This window comes from Vigna angularis, chromosome 10 (genome assembly GCF_016808095.1).
Source record: "Vigna angularis cultivar LongXiaoDou No.4 chromosome 10, ASM1680809v1, whole genome shotgun sequence".
In the NCBI taxonomy this organism is placed as follows: Eukaryota; Viridiplantae; Streptophyta; class Magnoliopsida; order Fabales; family Fabaceae; genus Vigna; species Vigna angularis.
In genome coordinates, this window is record NC_068979.1 from 7366476 (window position 1) to 7380069 (window position 13594).

At 31.9% G+C, this 13594-nt stretch overlaps 2 protein-coding genes and 1 non-coding gene across 5 annotated transcripts; all 3 read left to right on the plus strand.

Annotated features, from left to right (window-relative positions):
• Positions 1-5619: 5619 nt before the first annotated feature.
• Positions 5620-8364, plus strand: LOC108335059 (agamous-like MADS-box protein TM6). 3 transcript variants are annotated; one of them, XM_017570984.2, is made up of 7 exons: positions 5620-6195; positions 6314-6383; positions 6487-6548; positions 6648-6753; positions 7576-7617; positions 7727-7771; positions 7942-8364. In XM_017570984.2, exons 1-7 carry the CDS (start codon positions 6008-6010, stop codon positions 8017-8019), a joined length of 591 nt encoding a protein of 196 aa, XP_017426473.1. In that variant the 5' UTR covers positions 5620-6007; the 3' UTR covers positions 8020-8364. The 3 variants fall into 3 exon arrangements, with proteins under 3 accessions (XP_017426473.1, XP_017426472.1, XP_017426470.1); XM_017570983.2 differs by having other exon boundaries at positions 5647-6195; positions 7899-8364; XM_017570981.2 differs by having other exon boundaries at positions 5656-6195; positions 7896-8364.
• Positions 8365-11160: 2796 nt separating this feature from the next.
• LOC108335278 (receptor-like protein 53) lies at positions 11161-12786 on the plus strand. Its single transcript, XM_017571257.2, has one exon. It carries the CDS (start codon positions 11409-11411, stop codon positions 12666-12668), a length of 1260 nt encoding a protein of 419 aa, XP_017426746.1. The 5' UTR covers positions 11161-11408; the 3' UTR covers positions 12669-12786.
• A 737-nt stretch (positions 12787-13523) lies between these two features.
• TRNAG-GCC (transfer RNA glycine (anticodon GCC)) lies at positions 13524-13594 on the plus strand. Its single transcript has one exon. It is a non-coding gene; the product is annotated as a tRNA-Gly (tRNA).

The window sequence follows — 13594 nt, forward strand, 5'->3', positions numbered from 1 at the left end:
GTACGGGGTGCTGTAATCTTTCCTTGTACTCAGCTCTTAAACTTGTCGATGCATCAATTTGTTAGGAACACTAGAAAAATGCGACTTTACTTTTTGTTCTTCCTTTTATATCACCTAGTTCTTGTTACTCTCATTTTCTTGGGTAGAAAAGCTTCGAGAAGGGAACAATTAAATCTTTCTAGTCCAAAGGGGACGGTAAGACAAAATTGTTTTTCAATATGAATTGCACTTGAATGATTCTGCATCTTTCAAATAATAATATTTTGTTCAAAGATTTTAGGCTTTTCAGTCATTGAATGCTTATTTCCATGTAGTGCTTTGTATTTCTAGCAGTCAAAAAGAAAATGAGAGAACTCCTGAGAAAGGATGATAAGGATTTTCTGCAGCTAAAACTAGTAAACAGTTATATATCTTTATAATAAATCAGCCTAATCATCGTACTTTTACAAAATGGTATCATTAAAATATTGCTAATATTATCTAACGCTTTTAGTTGAAGTTTCGCAAGAATAGAGTAGTTTTATAAACAAGTATGCAAATGTGATTATAGTAGGAGGTGCAGTTAAATATAGAATTGTAGATAATACTTATCCAAGTTGGAAACCAATCGTCATACTGCATTTCTGGGTATGTATTTGTAGAATTCATTTTGAACTGTTAATTCTTTTTTGGGAAATTGATTCTGTTTGTTATGAGTTTGAAATGACGTGGTTTTAATGTGGGCGACATTAGAAAATTCAATTTAACACAAAACATTCCTTGAAAACCTAGCATTAAAATTGATTTTGATAAATGGATTATGAAATTGCGGAGAGCTGCCTTTCATACACATTAGTACAATGAACACGAGTGCTGCGTTTTCATTTTCACTTCGGAGGAAAGCTTGCATAAGAGATGTATTTATTACCCATAAAAAACTAAAAAACGAATATGAACGCGGAACAAAGAACACACCCGTACGTATAATCAGATTATAATTGAAACAAATACAGAATCATATATATAATATAATAATATATTAATCACAATCATACATATTAAAGACAGTGAAACATTGCCGTTTTAAGAAAATGGTTTTCTTCTTCGTCGCTATTGTTATATAATGTCAACATAGTTTGTGAATGTGCAGCGGAAAACAACATTAGCCATGTCTTGCATGTATTATATGTTAATCACTATTCATACTAATAAATTTATGTTTTTTTTTTACGATTTACGTCTAGGATTTTGCTATGGTATGCTTTTGTTTGATTTGATAGCAGAATAGAAAGTGTAAAACAGAAGAGCTTTAGATTAAAGCGAGTACCATTATATCTCTTGAGGGACAGAATTGACAGTTGAAAAAATTGACTTCAAATGTTGAGGCACATTGTGGCATATGTGAAAGCACGTGATGAACTTTGAAAAGTTTAGGAAAACAAGAATTAAACCTCAATATATAAAAAGGAAGTCGGTAAAAGTATTATTGGCACTTGTAGAGGTATTTTGTAATGTTTGGTTTCATTTGGGATAAAGTAATGAATTTGTATTTTCTATCTTGTGGGGTCTCATTTTTTAGGAGTGTAAATTTTATTTCGCTATGAAATATATTTTAGGATGGAACTTTATAATTTGGATTGTTGGCTATGAATTTTTTGTTGATTTTTAAATTTCACATTAAATAAAAATAAGAAAATTAAATAATAAAATGAAAAACACCTGTAAATTTATTGTTTTTAAGTTATTGAATCTTCTCCAATCGACATGAGATTACAGTTATAAATTTATTTGATAGCAAACAGTACAATAGGTTTAATAAATTTGTTAAGATAATTTTATTAGTTTTGTAAATAAATATGATATTATATTAAGGAAAATTTTTAATTTATACTTAATCTTACAAAATCGATGTAAAATAGTATTTATATTTATATTATAGTAGTAGATGGGGTCTTTTTCTCCAACCAATTATAAAGTTTGTTTGACTCCAAAATTATGATTGGTTGAAAGATAAATTCATTGTAAATTTAGGCTTGAGTTGATTAAGATTGAGCCCGAATTTGATAAGGACTGTAAGTTTATTTCTACATTTGGGATTAAAATTGGTACTGCTTGAATTTGAAAGAACATACGTTTTAAAAATTTTGGTCAAGCAAGGTCATCTATAATACTTTTATACTGCTCTTTAATATGGAATTTTAAAAGAATAATGCATTTTTATAAAGAATTTAAAATATATTATAATAAAGTATGATTTTTATTAAGAAAATTTTTAGAATTTTATAAGAATATTTATATTCTTTCAGAGAGCAACTAGAGCAACACTGGTTGAATGTTGGTTCTTTTAACTTCTCCATTTATATGATTTGTATGCATTTTTCGGTAACTTTTCATCATATTAAATTATTAGAGAGGTTTTTGAATCATATGGAAGGAATACCATTATGATATCCAATTTCTATTAATCTTAATCTCTCTATTTACTCTTATTATTTTATACGTTACATGACCTTTGTATATTGTCAAATTTTCTTTTTTGGTGTCAAATTCATCTATCATATGTGACCTAATACACTCAAGCATGGGTATAATAGGTTTGTACCTTATCAATAAAATAATGGTATAAGTCTCACTTAAATTATTGATCAATAAATCAAATTTAGGCTTTTAGAAAAATATATACTAATTACATCAAACACATCGATAATAGTAGTCATCTAGTATAAGTCATCAAACATCTTCTAATGAAACACTTTTATAAGATGTGACATTTTTTGTACCTACCATAAGATCCTTATTATTAACAATCACCTTTTTAATATAGAAAATATTTTTTTGACAATTTTTTTTTATAAGATGACTCTTTCAAATATTTTTTTTAAATAAATTCAAACAAACTAATAAAGTAGTGACACATGATCTATTGTCAAAATGATCTATTGTCAAAAGGTTATTATAAAAAATTGTTAAAATATCATAGTTTCTCTACTGTAAAGTACACATAATTTTCAAACATAACAAAGAAAATCATCTAAGTAGATTTTTGGAAAAAATATTTTATGCTAATACTTTCATAATATAAGAACAAGACAAAAAATCTGTGAAAAAAATAGTAAATATGATCCTTACAAAACAAAATAATCCATAATGTAAAAGAAGAAAAATTTATGAATTAAAATAACACATCATCATTTAACAAAAAATGTTAAATGGTATTTATAAAGACAACATGAAGCAACCAGGTGGAACAACAAACTTTTTTTTAACAATCTCTCAATGTATTTTAGTAAAAAAAAAAAAAAAAACTGTTTCTTAATGTATAGTGTATAAAACACTGCAAAATAGACTGATATTGTCATAGTTAACACCATCTGGTAGCCATTAGTATTATTATCATGGTTAAGATTAAGTAAACCAATCCTACCTGTTTTAAGAAATTCAAATATTTAAAGCACTCAAAAAGGATTTAAAAGTAAAATAAAATTTGATTGACTTTTGCAAGACAAAATACATAATTAACTTTTTATTCATTGTTTTCTCTCCTGATAGTTTTTTTTTCTCTTTTTGTTTTAACTCATAAAAAAAATAGATAATAATATTAACATAGACTTTTTTATAATATTTTGATATGATACATCTGGCATTTTTTTTGTTGAATTTAGAGTATAATAACAAGAACATGCTTACTGTGTTAAAACATTGTCAAAAAGATCTGTAACGAAATATATTTTTTCATTTGTTTTGAAACGGAGATTCATATGGAGAGGATGAGAATTTGTGAAGTGAAGGGAAGTCAAATCCAGCAGACCTAGGTATAGCTACTGTGTCTGTGGGTCTGTGTGCATCAATCCACAAACAAAGCCACAACCAATCCATGGAATCGTGGTTGCTTCGTATTCATCGTGAAAACGGGTAAGAAAAACTTCAACTATTTCAATCTATTTTCTTACATTAAAAACTTTCCAACATATTCATTCAACCTTTATTTTTAATGGAATTCTGTAGTGTTCTTCAGAAAAACAATGCTTTATCTAGCAGTGAAACAGTCAATTTTTTAAAATAAAAAAAATTAATTGATAACGATAAACATGTCTTGAATTTAATGTTTTCAATCCTCTTTCACAGTTGCTATTTGTAAATACTGTTATATAATTTGTTTTAGAGATAATACTATTTACATTTTATAGATAGATTGAGACGATGGAATGATTGATTGATGAATTTGGAGCCTTCCCCAAATCATCATGCAGTCAAAACCTTGCAACACCTTAACCTTACACCAGTTATTGCACAGCAGAGACAGCAGAGGTTCGTTCATAGCATAATTAAGCTTGATTGTTACCGATATGATAGTTTTTTATATATTTACCTCTTTGTTGGTATCTGTGAGTAATTTTCTTACACCTCTCGCACGTAAAACTTATAGCATAAAAAGTAATATATGAGATTAGAGAGGTTGAAAACGAAAGAAAGAGTGAAGTTAGAATGAGAAGGAGACATGTGAGTGAAGTGAAAAACAGGAATTAGACAGGGAAGGGTGTAGGAAGTGGGTTAGAGAAAGATGGGACGGGTCATATGCAACCAAACAACGTTAATATCTTCGAACTTTCTCCATCACATTTCCATGCCTCGATATTGACGAGAGATAAATAATTTGTAACTGGCATAGTACAGTACCGAGCTAAGCTCGCTACCTATGCCTATATACAATAATGACACCATGCTCATACCAGTCCACTACTCACAACACCATCTACGTGCTGTAACACCTTTCAACATCAAACTCTTTCTTCTCTTTTCTCTTGCTTCTGCTCTCCATTCCATTACCCTTACTAATATATCTCTCATTTCTCTCTTAAACCTTAATTTGTCTCATTTGCTTCAATTTCTTCCACCTTATTACTATATATATATATATATATATATATATATATATATATATATATATATATATATATATATATATATATATATATATATATATATATATATATATATATATATATATATATATATATATATATATATATATATATATATATATATATATATATATATATATATATATATATATATATATATATATATATATATATATATATATATGTATATATACACACACACATAAATATGTCTTTGTCTGTTTAGACAGATATACCTTTGTAATCCCACCAGTTGTATGCTTTGTAAATTAATTTGATATCTGATTAGCACTCTTTGCCAAAGTTATTCCTTTTCCATGATTTCTTGGATGAATACAAATGGAGTTGATGTTTCGTGATATCATCTGTGGAGTAATTATAAGACTTCCACTGCACTCATCATGACAGAAATAAAAGCAATCAATCATGGTAAGGTAGTAGGTTTCTTGGAGGGAAAAATTACTAAGAAAACTCAAATGCGGAAATTTATGGTACTACTTACTATTGAGAAAAAAACACGGGATCAATTCAACCAGTGATTACAACGTTAACCACGTCATTAATCTTAAGTTCCATATGAAATGTGTAGTACTTATTTAAGACTTCAGTGATATATAGTTGATTTGTACTTTTCTCCTAGCTAAAGTGCAGTTTAACAGAAAATGGAGTGATGATTTAAGGAAGTGAAGAATGGATGTGGCATTATTGTCCAATAAATTGAAGTATGAAGAGGGTCGCTGGGTATTAATTAAAGGGGTACCAGCTGTCGAATAGTGCGTGGGTATGCTTTCCACACAGTTTCACCAATTTGGAATTTATTCGGAGTTACACTCCAAGCCTACTTTTTCTTTGGCAGCTTAGCCTTCCCATTTGGGAAAGGCTCTTCACTGCTCTCCACCTTTTTCTTTTTTGTTTGTATGAGTTTCTATTCACTGAACTCCTTCTTGGCCTTATTACTGCCTTTGCTCTTCCCTCTATTAATATCTGTGGTTGGAAAGGGAAGCAAAAGAAGATCCAGAGCAGTGTAGAAGCTAAGCTAAGCTAAGCTAAGCCAAGCCAAGGTAAGGTAGGTTAGTTGTGAGAGAGATCCATCCATCGATCTCCAGATGGGTCGCGGCAAAATTGAGATAAAGTTGATTGAGAACCCCACCAACAGGCAAGTCACCTACTCCAAGCGAAGGAATGGTATCTTCAAGAAAGCTCATGAACTCAGTGTTCTCTGTGATGCCAAGGTTTCACTCATCATGTTCTCAAAAAACAACAAGATGCATGAATATATTAGTCCTGGCCTTACGTCCGTACCCTACTCTCCACTCTCTTATCTCTTTCTTTCTATCCATCCATCCAATATCTTCTTTCTCATCTTTTCCTTTTCTTTTCTCTTATTCCACTTCTTATTTCTTCTCAATCAGCACAAAAAAGATCGTTGATCAGTATCAGAAGACTTTGGGGGATATCGATCTGTGGCGTTCCCACTATGAGGTTAACCACCCAACCACTCCTATTTCTCTCTTGTTTCTTGTGATTACGGTGCTGCTTTCGATTTGCTTCCTGATTTTCTTATTATGTGTGTTATTGCAATCAGAAAATGCTTGAGAACTTGAAGAAGCTGAAAGATATTAACAACAAACTCAGGAGACAGATCAGGTAACATGTTAAAAAGAGTGATGTCTTTATTACTACGCGTCTTTATTGTTTTGGAATGGTTGAATAAAGCTCATTTCTGAGTTGTGTGACTTGCAAAAGGCACAGGATTGGTGAGGGTTTGGATTTGGACGAGCTGAGCTTCCAGCAACTGCGAACTCTTGAAGAGGATATGGTTTCTTCCATAGGGAAAATACGCGAGCGAAAGGTAAAAAAATTCACACTGGCTTCTGTTAAGTTATTCATGGGCAAAAATAAATAAGAGAATATAATAAGGGTATTCCAACTCTTACATCAACGTAAACAGTAGCTCAAATTTTGAATATGATTAACATGCCAGTGTAAAACTGGAAAAAAAAGTTTGGAGTCAGTCAAATCCTAAATCATGAACTAAGATGATCTGACCTTTACAAGGTTCAATAATCTGATTGAGTCAAACTGCTTCTTATAAACTAGAGCATTTGTATGAAATCAAAACACACCATGTGAATACCAACCATATTGTCATCAGGAATTTCTTCGGTTCAGACTTTTCCCTTTCACTAGATTAAGATAACTTCTTAAACCTCTAAAATTGAAAGCTGAAGAAACACAAGCCACATGAGTAAGTACAGGACCATACCTGTGAAGAGAATATGCAAAGAAAAGAAGGGTGCCAAGTTATTCATCCTTGCAAAATGAAAAAAATGAAAAAAATGAAAAAAGAGCAAACCTTATCTAGCTGGTCAAGATAATGTTTCTTTTGTAAACAATGGAATGGGAAAAAAATTTAAGAGTTGTTGGTTTTCCTCCTTTCAGTTCTGTAGTTTCCAATTCTTCATCCTTTTCATCGAACAATAAATTTGCAAACTATTCATCTGAGTTTATCTGCCAATATCTGTGTTTCTTTTCTGTTGTTTCTTCTCGAGAAAGAAAAAAAAAAGGAGTTATAAAACCAACTTTCAAGTGAGATTGCTAATTTAACTGCCAGACATGACTACTTATCCTTAGGCTTTCAACTGATACGTTTCTTGTGCATTTTATTTCACAGTTCCACGTGATCAAAACTCGGACTGATACCTGTAGGAAAAAGGTCAGTATTATATTATGATTAATTAATTAAAGTAAGATAGTTATTAATCAACGTTTTTCTTAGTTATGGTCCAGTCTTGATAATGTGAAGATCATTGAATAATACACAGGTTAAAAGCTTGGAGCAGATGAATGGAAATCTTCTGCTTGAACTTGTAAGAACTTTGAATATGTCGGTAAATTAAGTTGAGTAGAACAGACATAAAAGTTAGATGCAAATACATATGTTGTTGTTTTGATTTGGTTTCATTGATGTGTGATTGACAATGGAACAATAAGAAGGAAAAGTGTGTGATCCATCCACAATTTCTTTTGCACGATGAAGGAGACGAGGAATCAGCAGTTGCACTGGCCAATGGTGCCTCCACCCTCTATGCATTCTGTCAGCACCATACTCATCTGAATCTTCCCTCACATCATCAACATCACCACCATGGAGAAGAACCCTTTAAAACTGACGATCTACGCCTTGCTTAATTGACTGCAACTTCAATTTGCATGCCTCAATCAGTAGTAACCCATGTAAATTATATTAATGTTAACTAGCTGCTACCACCACTTGTTATTTATGCATGCATATGCTTTCTACTATCTTCCTATTGGACCTGTAAACCCAGAAACCTCTCTATCTCTATCCAGGTATAGAGAATTAACTACCCTATATATGGTGTTTGCCTAGAGTGTGGTCTGCAAAAACAGCAAGAATGTACTTTATTTGTTATTACTATAAGTTTACATTGGGTGTGTATGCTACGTTCCTTGCTTTTAACTATATATATTCAATATTTATTAAGAATTATAGACTTTATATACAAGTTAAAATTAGTTCCAAATAATTGTTTTCTTAAAATGAGAAATGGGATAGCACTATATATCTAATCTTATAATTAAAAGATAAAATGGTTAAGCGAAAAAATCATTTAAATTTAAATCAGCTACCTTTGTAATCTTTCTCGTGTTTGCATACTGTTACACACATTTGTATGCAATCTGTCTCATTTAATCCTCATAAGTGTGAATAAAATTATAAGCTTTGGATAAATTGAACCTTACGAAGTTAGAAAATGGCAGATTTTTATAAAAGTTTTGACTTTTAGTTGTTTTTTAAAATATTCTTCTTTTATTCGGTGTTGGGAGGAATGGTAATTCGGGTATTATTATTCCAGCAAATTTTACACACACTTTACATTTATTATTTTATTTTTCAATTTTTTTATAAATACAGAAGATAATTTTAAAAAATGGGTTATTGGAGGTGTTGACACAGTGGGCATTGTTGTAGCAGAGACATTTAAGAGGAGACATAAGATAGGAGGATAGGTAATTAGGTATGTTGAGAACGTGAGAATGTTTGGCGAGGGAGAGAGAATCTGTACCAGATTAATGACAATAACGCCGTTAAGATCAAAATATTCATATTCTATATATAAATTTAATTTTCTCATTTTATCTTATACTTTATTCATAAATCCTGGGAATAGTACACAAATTATTAGCCTACCACACAATAATGGAGTTCAAAAACTACTTAATACAGGCCGGGCCTTCGACAGCTAAGCCCTATCCCCAAACGGGGCCCAACTCATCAATTTATGAAATGGGCTCCAAAAATTGAATCCTAACTTATTCATTTAATAGGTGTCAGTTAAATATGGACAAAAATAAATAAAAATTGTTAAGTCGTTCAACTCGTCTCAAGGGATTCAACTAAGTTGATTGACGAATGTTTCGGTTGTTGTAAAACTTTCATTTTTTTATGAATAAAATAAACAAACGGTTTAACTGAGACAATATATTAAACGGAATAGTTATTTCGCTCGTTAAATATAAAAAAAAATTATATATAGAATTAATCTTGAAGTTAAATATATGATCATTTATTTATAATAATAGAAAAAATATGAATTAAGCTTAAAATATAAATAAAAATAATAATAAATTAACTAAGATAAAAGATAAATATAAAATAAGATAATATATTTAATCATTTACAACAAGCCATAAATTTGATCATTTTATTTTTTAAAATAAGAAATAATGTATAGTTCAGTTATTGACATTCCAACACCTGCATAATTTGTTATCAATGTGTATGCTAATATTAATGTAAAAAACTAATAATTTATTTTACCTTTTTAAGTGAGTAACTCCAGGGTTTTTTTCTTTTTGTGTTTCTCTATTTATGCACATATCTTTTCTTTTGGTTTATGATATTTTGACTCGTTTTCATTTGACAACTATATATAATAATATAATAATACGAATATTTGAACTAACAAGATAAATAGTGATATATTGACAACTAATATTTATCTGTATAACCACTTCTTTAGTTACTTGTTAAAAAATATTAATACTGGTTGATTAAAATGTTACTACTATTATATTATTATTAAAAAAAAAAGTTGTCAATTGGCTGCATATAAAAAAATGGGTTGCCAAACCGTCATTCTCCTCAGAGGACAATTTTTAAATGTTATATGCTTATAATATTACATTAAAGTTATTAAGTAGTTATATTCAGTGTAAAAATATTATTAGTGCTATCTTTGTTTTTAAGTTAATACCATCAATTTTAGGTTGCACAGGCATGTGGTATTCCCATTCTGTGTTCCATCCCATCCCTAATTATAATAAGCAATCACCATAAGTTTTTTTTTTTTTTTAATTAAGAAATATAATATTTTTTTTATTATAGTAAAATATTTTTATTTCATAATAAATATACATAAAAAATAATTATAAATCAAGTAAAAATAAAAAGTTAACTCTTTCTTAAATTTAAAGATAAATGGAGAAAAAGATAACACTTTTAAAAAACATGACAATTTGAAGCTCCATTAATTATTATAAGTGTGAGATTTAAGTATAAGATAGAGGAGTTAAAAATAAGTTGGATTTATATATTGGTTGATGTTGAAGAAATGCACGTACCAAATGCATGGACTTTGGGTGACACCTAATATATGAAATACTCTTTTTTACTACCAATGGTTGGGTAAGTTGGTTGGAAGCAACTACAGAGATTATATATATTTGTAAAAGATAGACAAGTGATTTGAGTGACTTTGCTGAAATTTAAAGTTATGATAAAAATGTCTAAACACATATAACTAAGCTTAGCATTGGGACCCAAACTCCAAACCAAAGGGAAGCACTTTCACAACAACCTTCATGGCACAAGGTGCCACGTGGCCTCAATATTCACCAACCTTACATTATTTCTCACGACTAACCAATAAGGTGCTAAACAACCTTTTAGGAAACCACCCATTTTAGCCATTAAAAATGAAAAATATAACATATATTAAAAATATATTTAACCATAAAAAATGATGTTTAATCCTAATTATAATATGACATTTCCAACCACAATTTATGAATAGTCGGATAATAAGAAGCGGGCCCCTGGTGAGAGGAAACCACACATAACGGCTAGCCCAGCTAGACGACATATATTAAAATTAAAAAAACAACTACTAACCCAAGATTCTATATATAAATACCCACAACCCTCACTACTCACTGTACAAGAAAAAGGTTGTCCCTTTCTTCTTTCTGTAAACAATAAAAATAAATTAAAAAAAATAAATCTCAACAGAGAAAAGGTTGTTGCATCGAACAAGCATCTGAGTTCAGTTCTGTCCGTGAAGCCACTCACTCAAAAAAGTTCTCTAACTACTTAAAGAGGAAGAATCCTACTCTTCACAAAAAACCCACCTTTCTCTCTTGTGGTTCGTTTCTTCCATCACCATCAAAATCAAAAGCTTCACACCAGAGTGGAAAGTGCCAATGGGATCTCTCTGTGTCCCTCTATCTACGATCTTCTCAATTTGTTGTCTGGTATTACTGGGTGCTGAATCAAAGACGCATTGGGAAGATGCAGAGGTTCTGAAGGAGCTAAAGCGAGGTTTGGAACCAGCTTCGGTCATCCCAGGCTCTTGCATCAGTTCCTGGGACTTCACCGTCGACCCCTGCGACAACCTATTCGGCCAGAAATTCACGTGCGGCTTCAGATGCGACCTTGTCGTTTCGGGCCTCAGTCGAGTCACGGAACTTGCGCTGGACCAAGCGGGTTATGTTGGCTCTCTCACCTTCACGTGGAACCTTCCTTTTCTACAAACACTCGATCTCTCCAAGAACCAATTCTCCGCCCAAATTCCCGATTCCTTTTCAAACCTAACTCGCCTCCGCCGACTCAGTCTCTCGTCGAACTCCTTCTCCGGCGAGATACCCCCTTCTCTCGGCACACTCCCCACCCTCCAAGAGCTTTACCTCGACAACAACAACCTAACAGGAGCAATCCCACAAGGCTTCCACAACCTTAAAAGACTCGAACTCCAGTCCAACAAACTCAGCACCTATCTATCCAACTTGGACTCCTTCACAAACCTTAAATACCTCGATCTCAGCGATAACTCCATCGCCGGAGTGTTGCCGGCATCGCTCCCTGTTTCGCTGGTTCAGATATCCATTCGGAACAACAATTTAAGTGGTGTCTTGTCGAGTGAAAGCTTCGGGAATTTGACGAGGTTGCAGGTGGTGGATTTCAGCTCCAACCGAATCAGCGGTTCCATTCCTTCGGTTTTCTTCGAGCTTCCGTCGTTGCAGCAGTTGACGCTATCCTTCAACGAGTTCACGAAGGTCGAAGCACCTTATAAGGGAGTGGAGTCCCGGAGCGGGCTTATCGCGGTTGATTTAAGCAACAACAAGCTGGAGGGGTTTTTGCCGTCGTTCATGGCGATGGTGCCGAAGTTATCGTCGTTGTCGTTGGAGAATAACCAGTTCACAGGGCGAATAGCGACCCAGTTTGCGGTGAAAACGGTGTCTCCCCAAACGGGAGTGTCTCAGTTGGGGAGGCTTCTGTTGGGGGGGAATTACTTGGTAGGAGGGATTCCTCGACCCTTGTTGACGCTGAAACGCGATTCTGCGAACGTGAGTTTAGTTGATAACTGCTTGTACAGGTGCCCTCACAGTTTCTTCTTCTGCCAAGGTGGACAACAGAAGCCATTGACACAGTGTAACGACAGATTTGTCTCAACCAGTGAATAATTTTACTTTATTTTTTTTACTTTTCTTGTTGTTGATTTATGATGACACATCTTATCTTAAATGCTGTACAAATATATGACTCTATGCTTATTCATGAGAGCTTTTAGGTCAACGCTAAGATTTTGTCCCTCCTAGACTTCGCAACTTACAACCACGTGAACCATGGGGAATGCATCGTGTTCAAGACTAGTCCTCACATTGCACGACCACTTGGTTTATGACTTTATAAAAACAATTCATGTCTATAAATAATCATAGTATTAAAGTATAATAAAATTAGTCACAAAGTTACGTTTTAACACTATGTTTTTAAATTATCATAAATTTAAGGATTTAATCCACGAAATTTGATAAGCATAATTCACATATAAAATTTTATAAATTAGTTTTAAATTATTGAGACCTTGGTCGTTGGGCCTAGTACGGAGAAGATGTAACCCATCTTCAAACAGCCCTAACTTCGGGCTTGGATCAACCTCAAATGGCAGTCCATTAACAGTTTTCAGACCTTATAAGTTGTAAAAAAGAATTAGTATTTTACGTAAGGAAATCAGGTTCTCTTGTAAAAAAAAAGGTTTATTTTTTAAAAAGAAAAAAATGTGACTATTTTATAAATTCAAAATATATTCGGGTCTAATTATAATATGTGATAAGAAAAGAAATATGAGAAATGTTAAGAATTTTAAATTGAGATCTGAATCTTTCATTGTTCATACATTTATGTTCAAAAGATGAAGTTAATAAAAGTATTCAATTTGTACAAATCCACTTAAGAAATTTCATGAAATTTAGTATGAAGTATCTCAAAATATTTATTTATATCTAAAATATTTATAATCTACCTTCAAAACAAAAGCACCAGTGGTCTAGTGGTAGAATAGTACCCTGCCACGGTACAGACCCGGGTTCGATTCCCGGCTGGTGCA

Bases quoted from the DNA above. Each gene is read 5' to 3' on its own strand.
- LOC108335059 (XM_017570981.2), top strand. From the start codon at position 6,008: ATGGGTCGCGGCAAAATTGAGATAAAGTTGATTGAGAACCCCACCAAC. The intron at 6,549-6,647 runs GTAACATGTTAA...GACTTGCAAAAG, and splicing joins AAACTCAGGAGACAGATCAG to GCACAGGATTGGTGAGGGTT. The intron at 6,754-7,575 runs GTAAAAAAATTC...TTTATTTCACAG, and splicing joins GGAAAATACGCGAGCGAAAG to TTCCACGTGATCAAAACTCG.
- LOC108335278 (XM_017571257.2), top strand. From the start codon at position 11,409: ATGGGATCTCTCTGTGTCCCTCTATCTACGATCTTCTCAATTTGTTGT.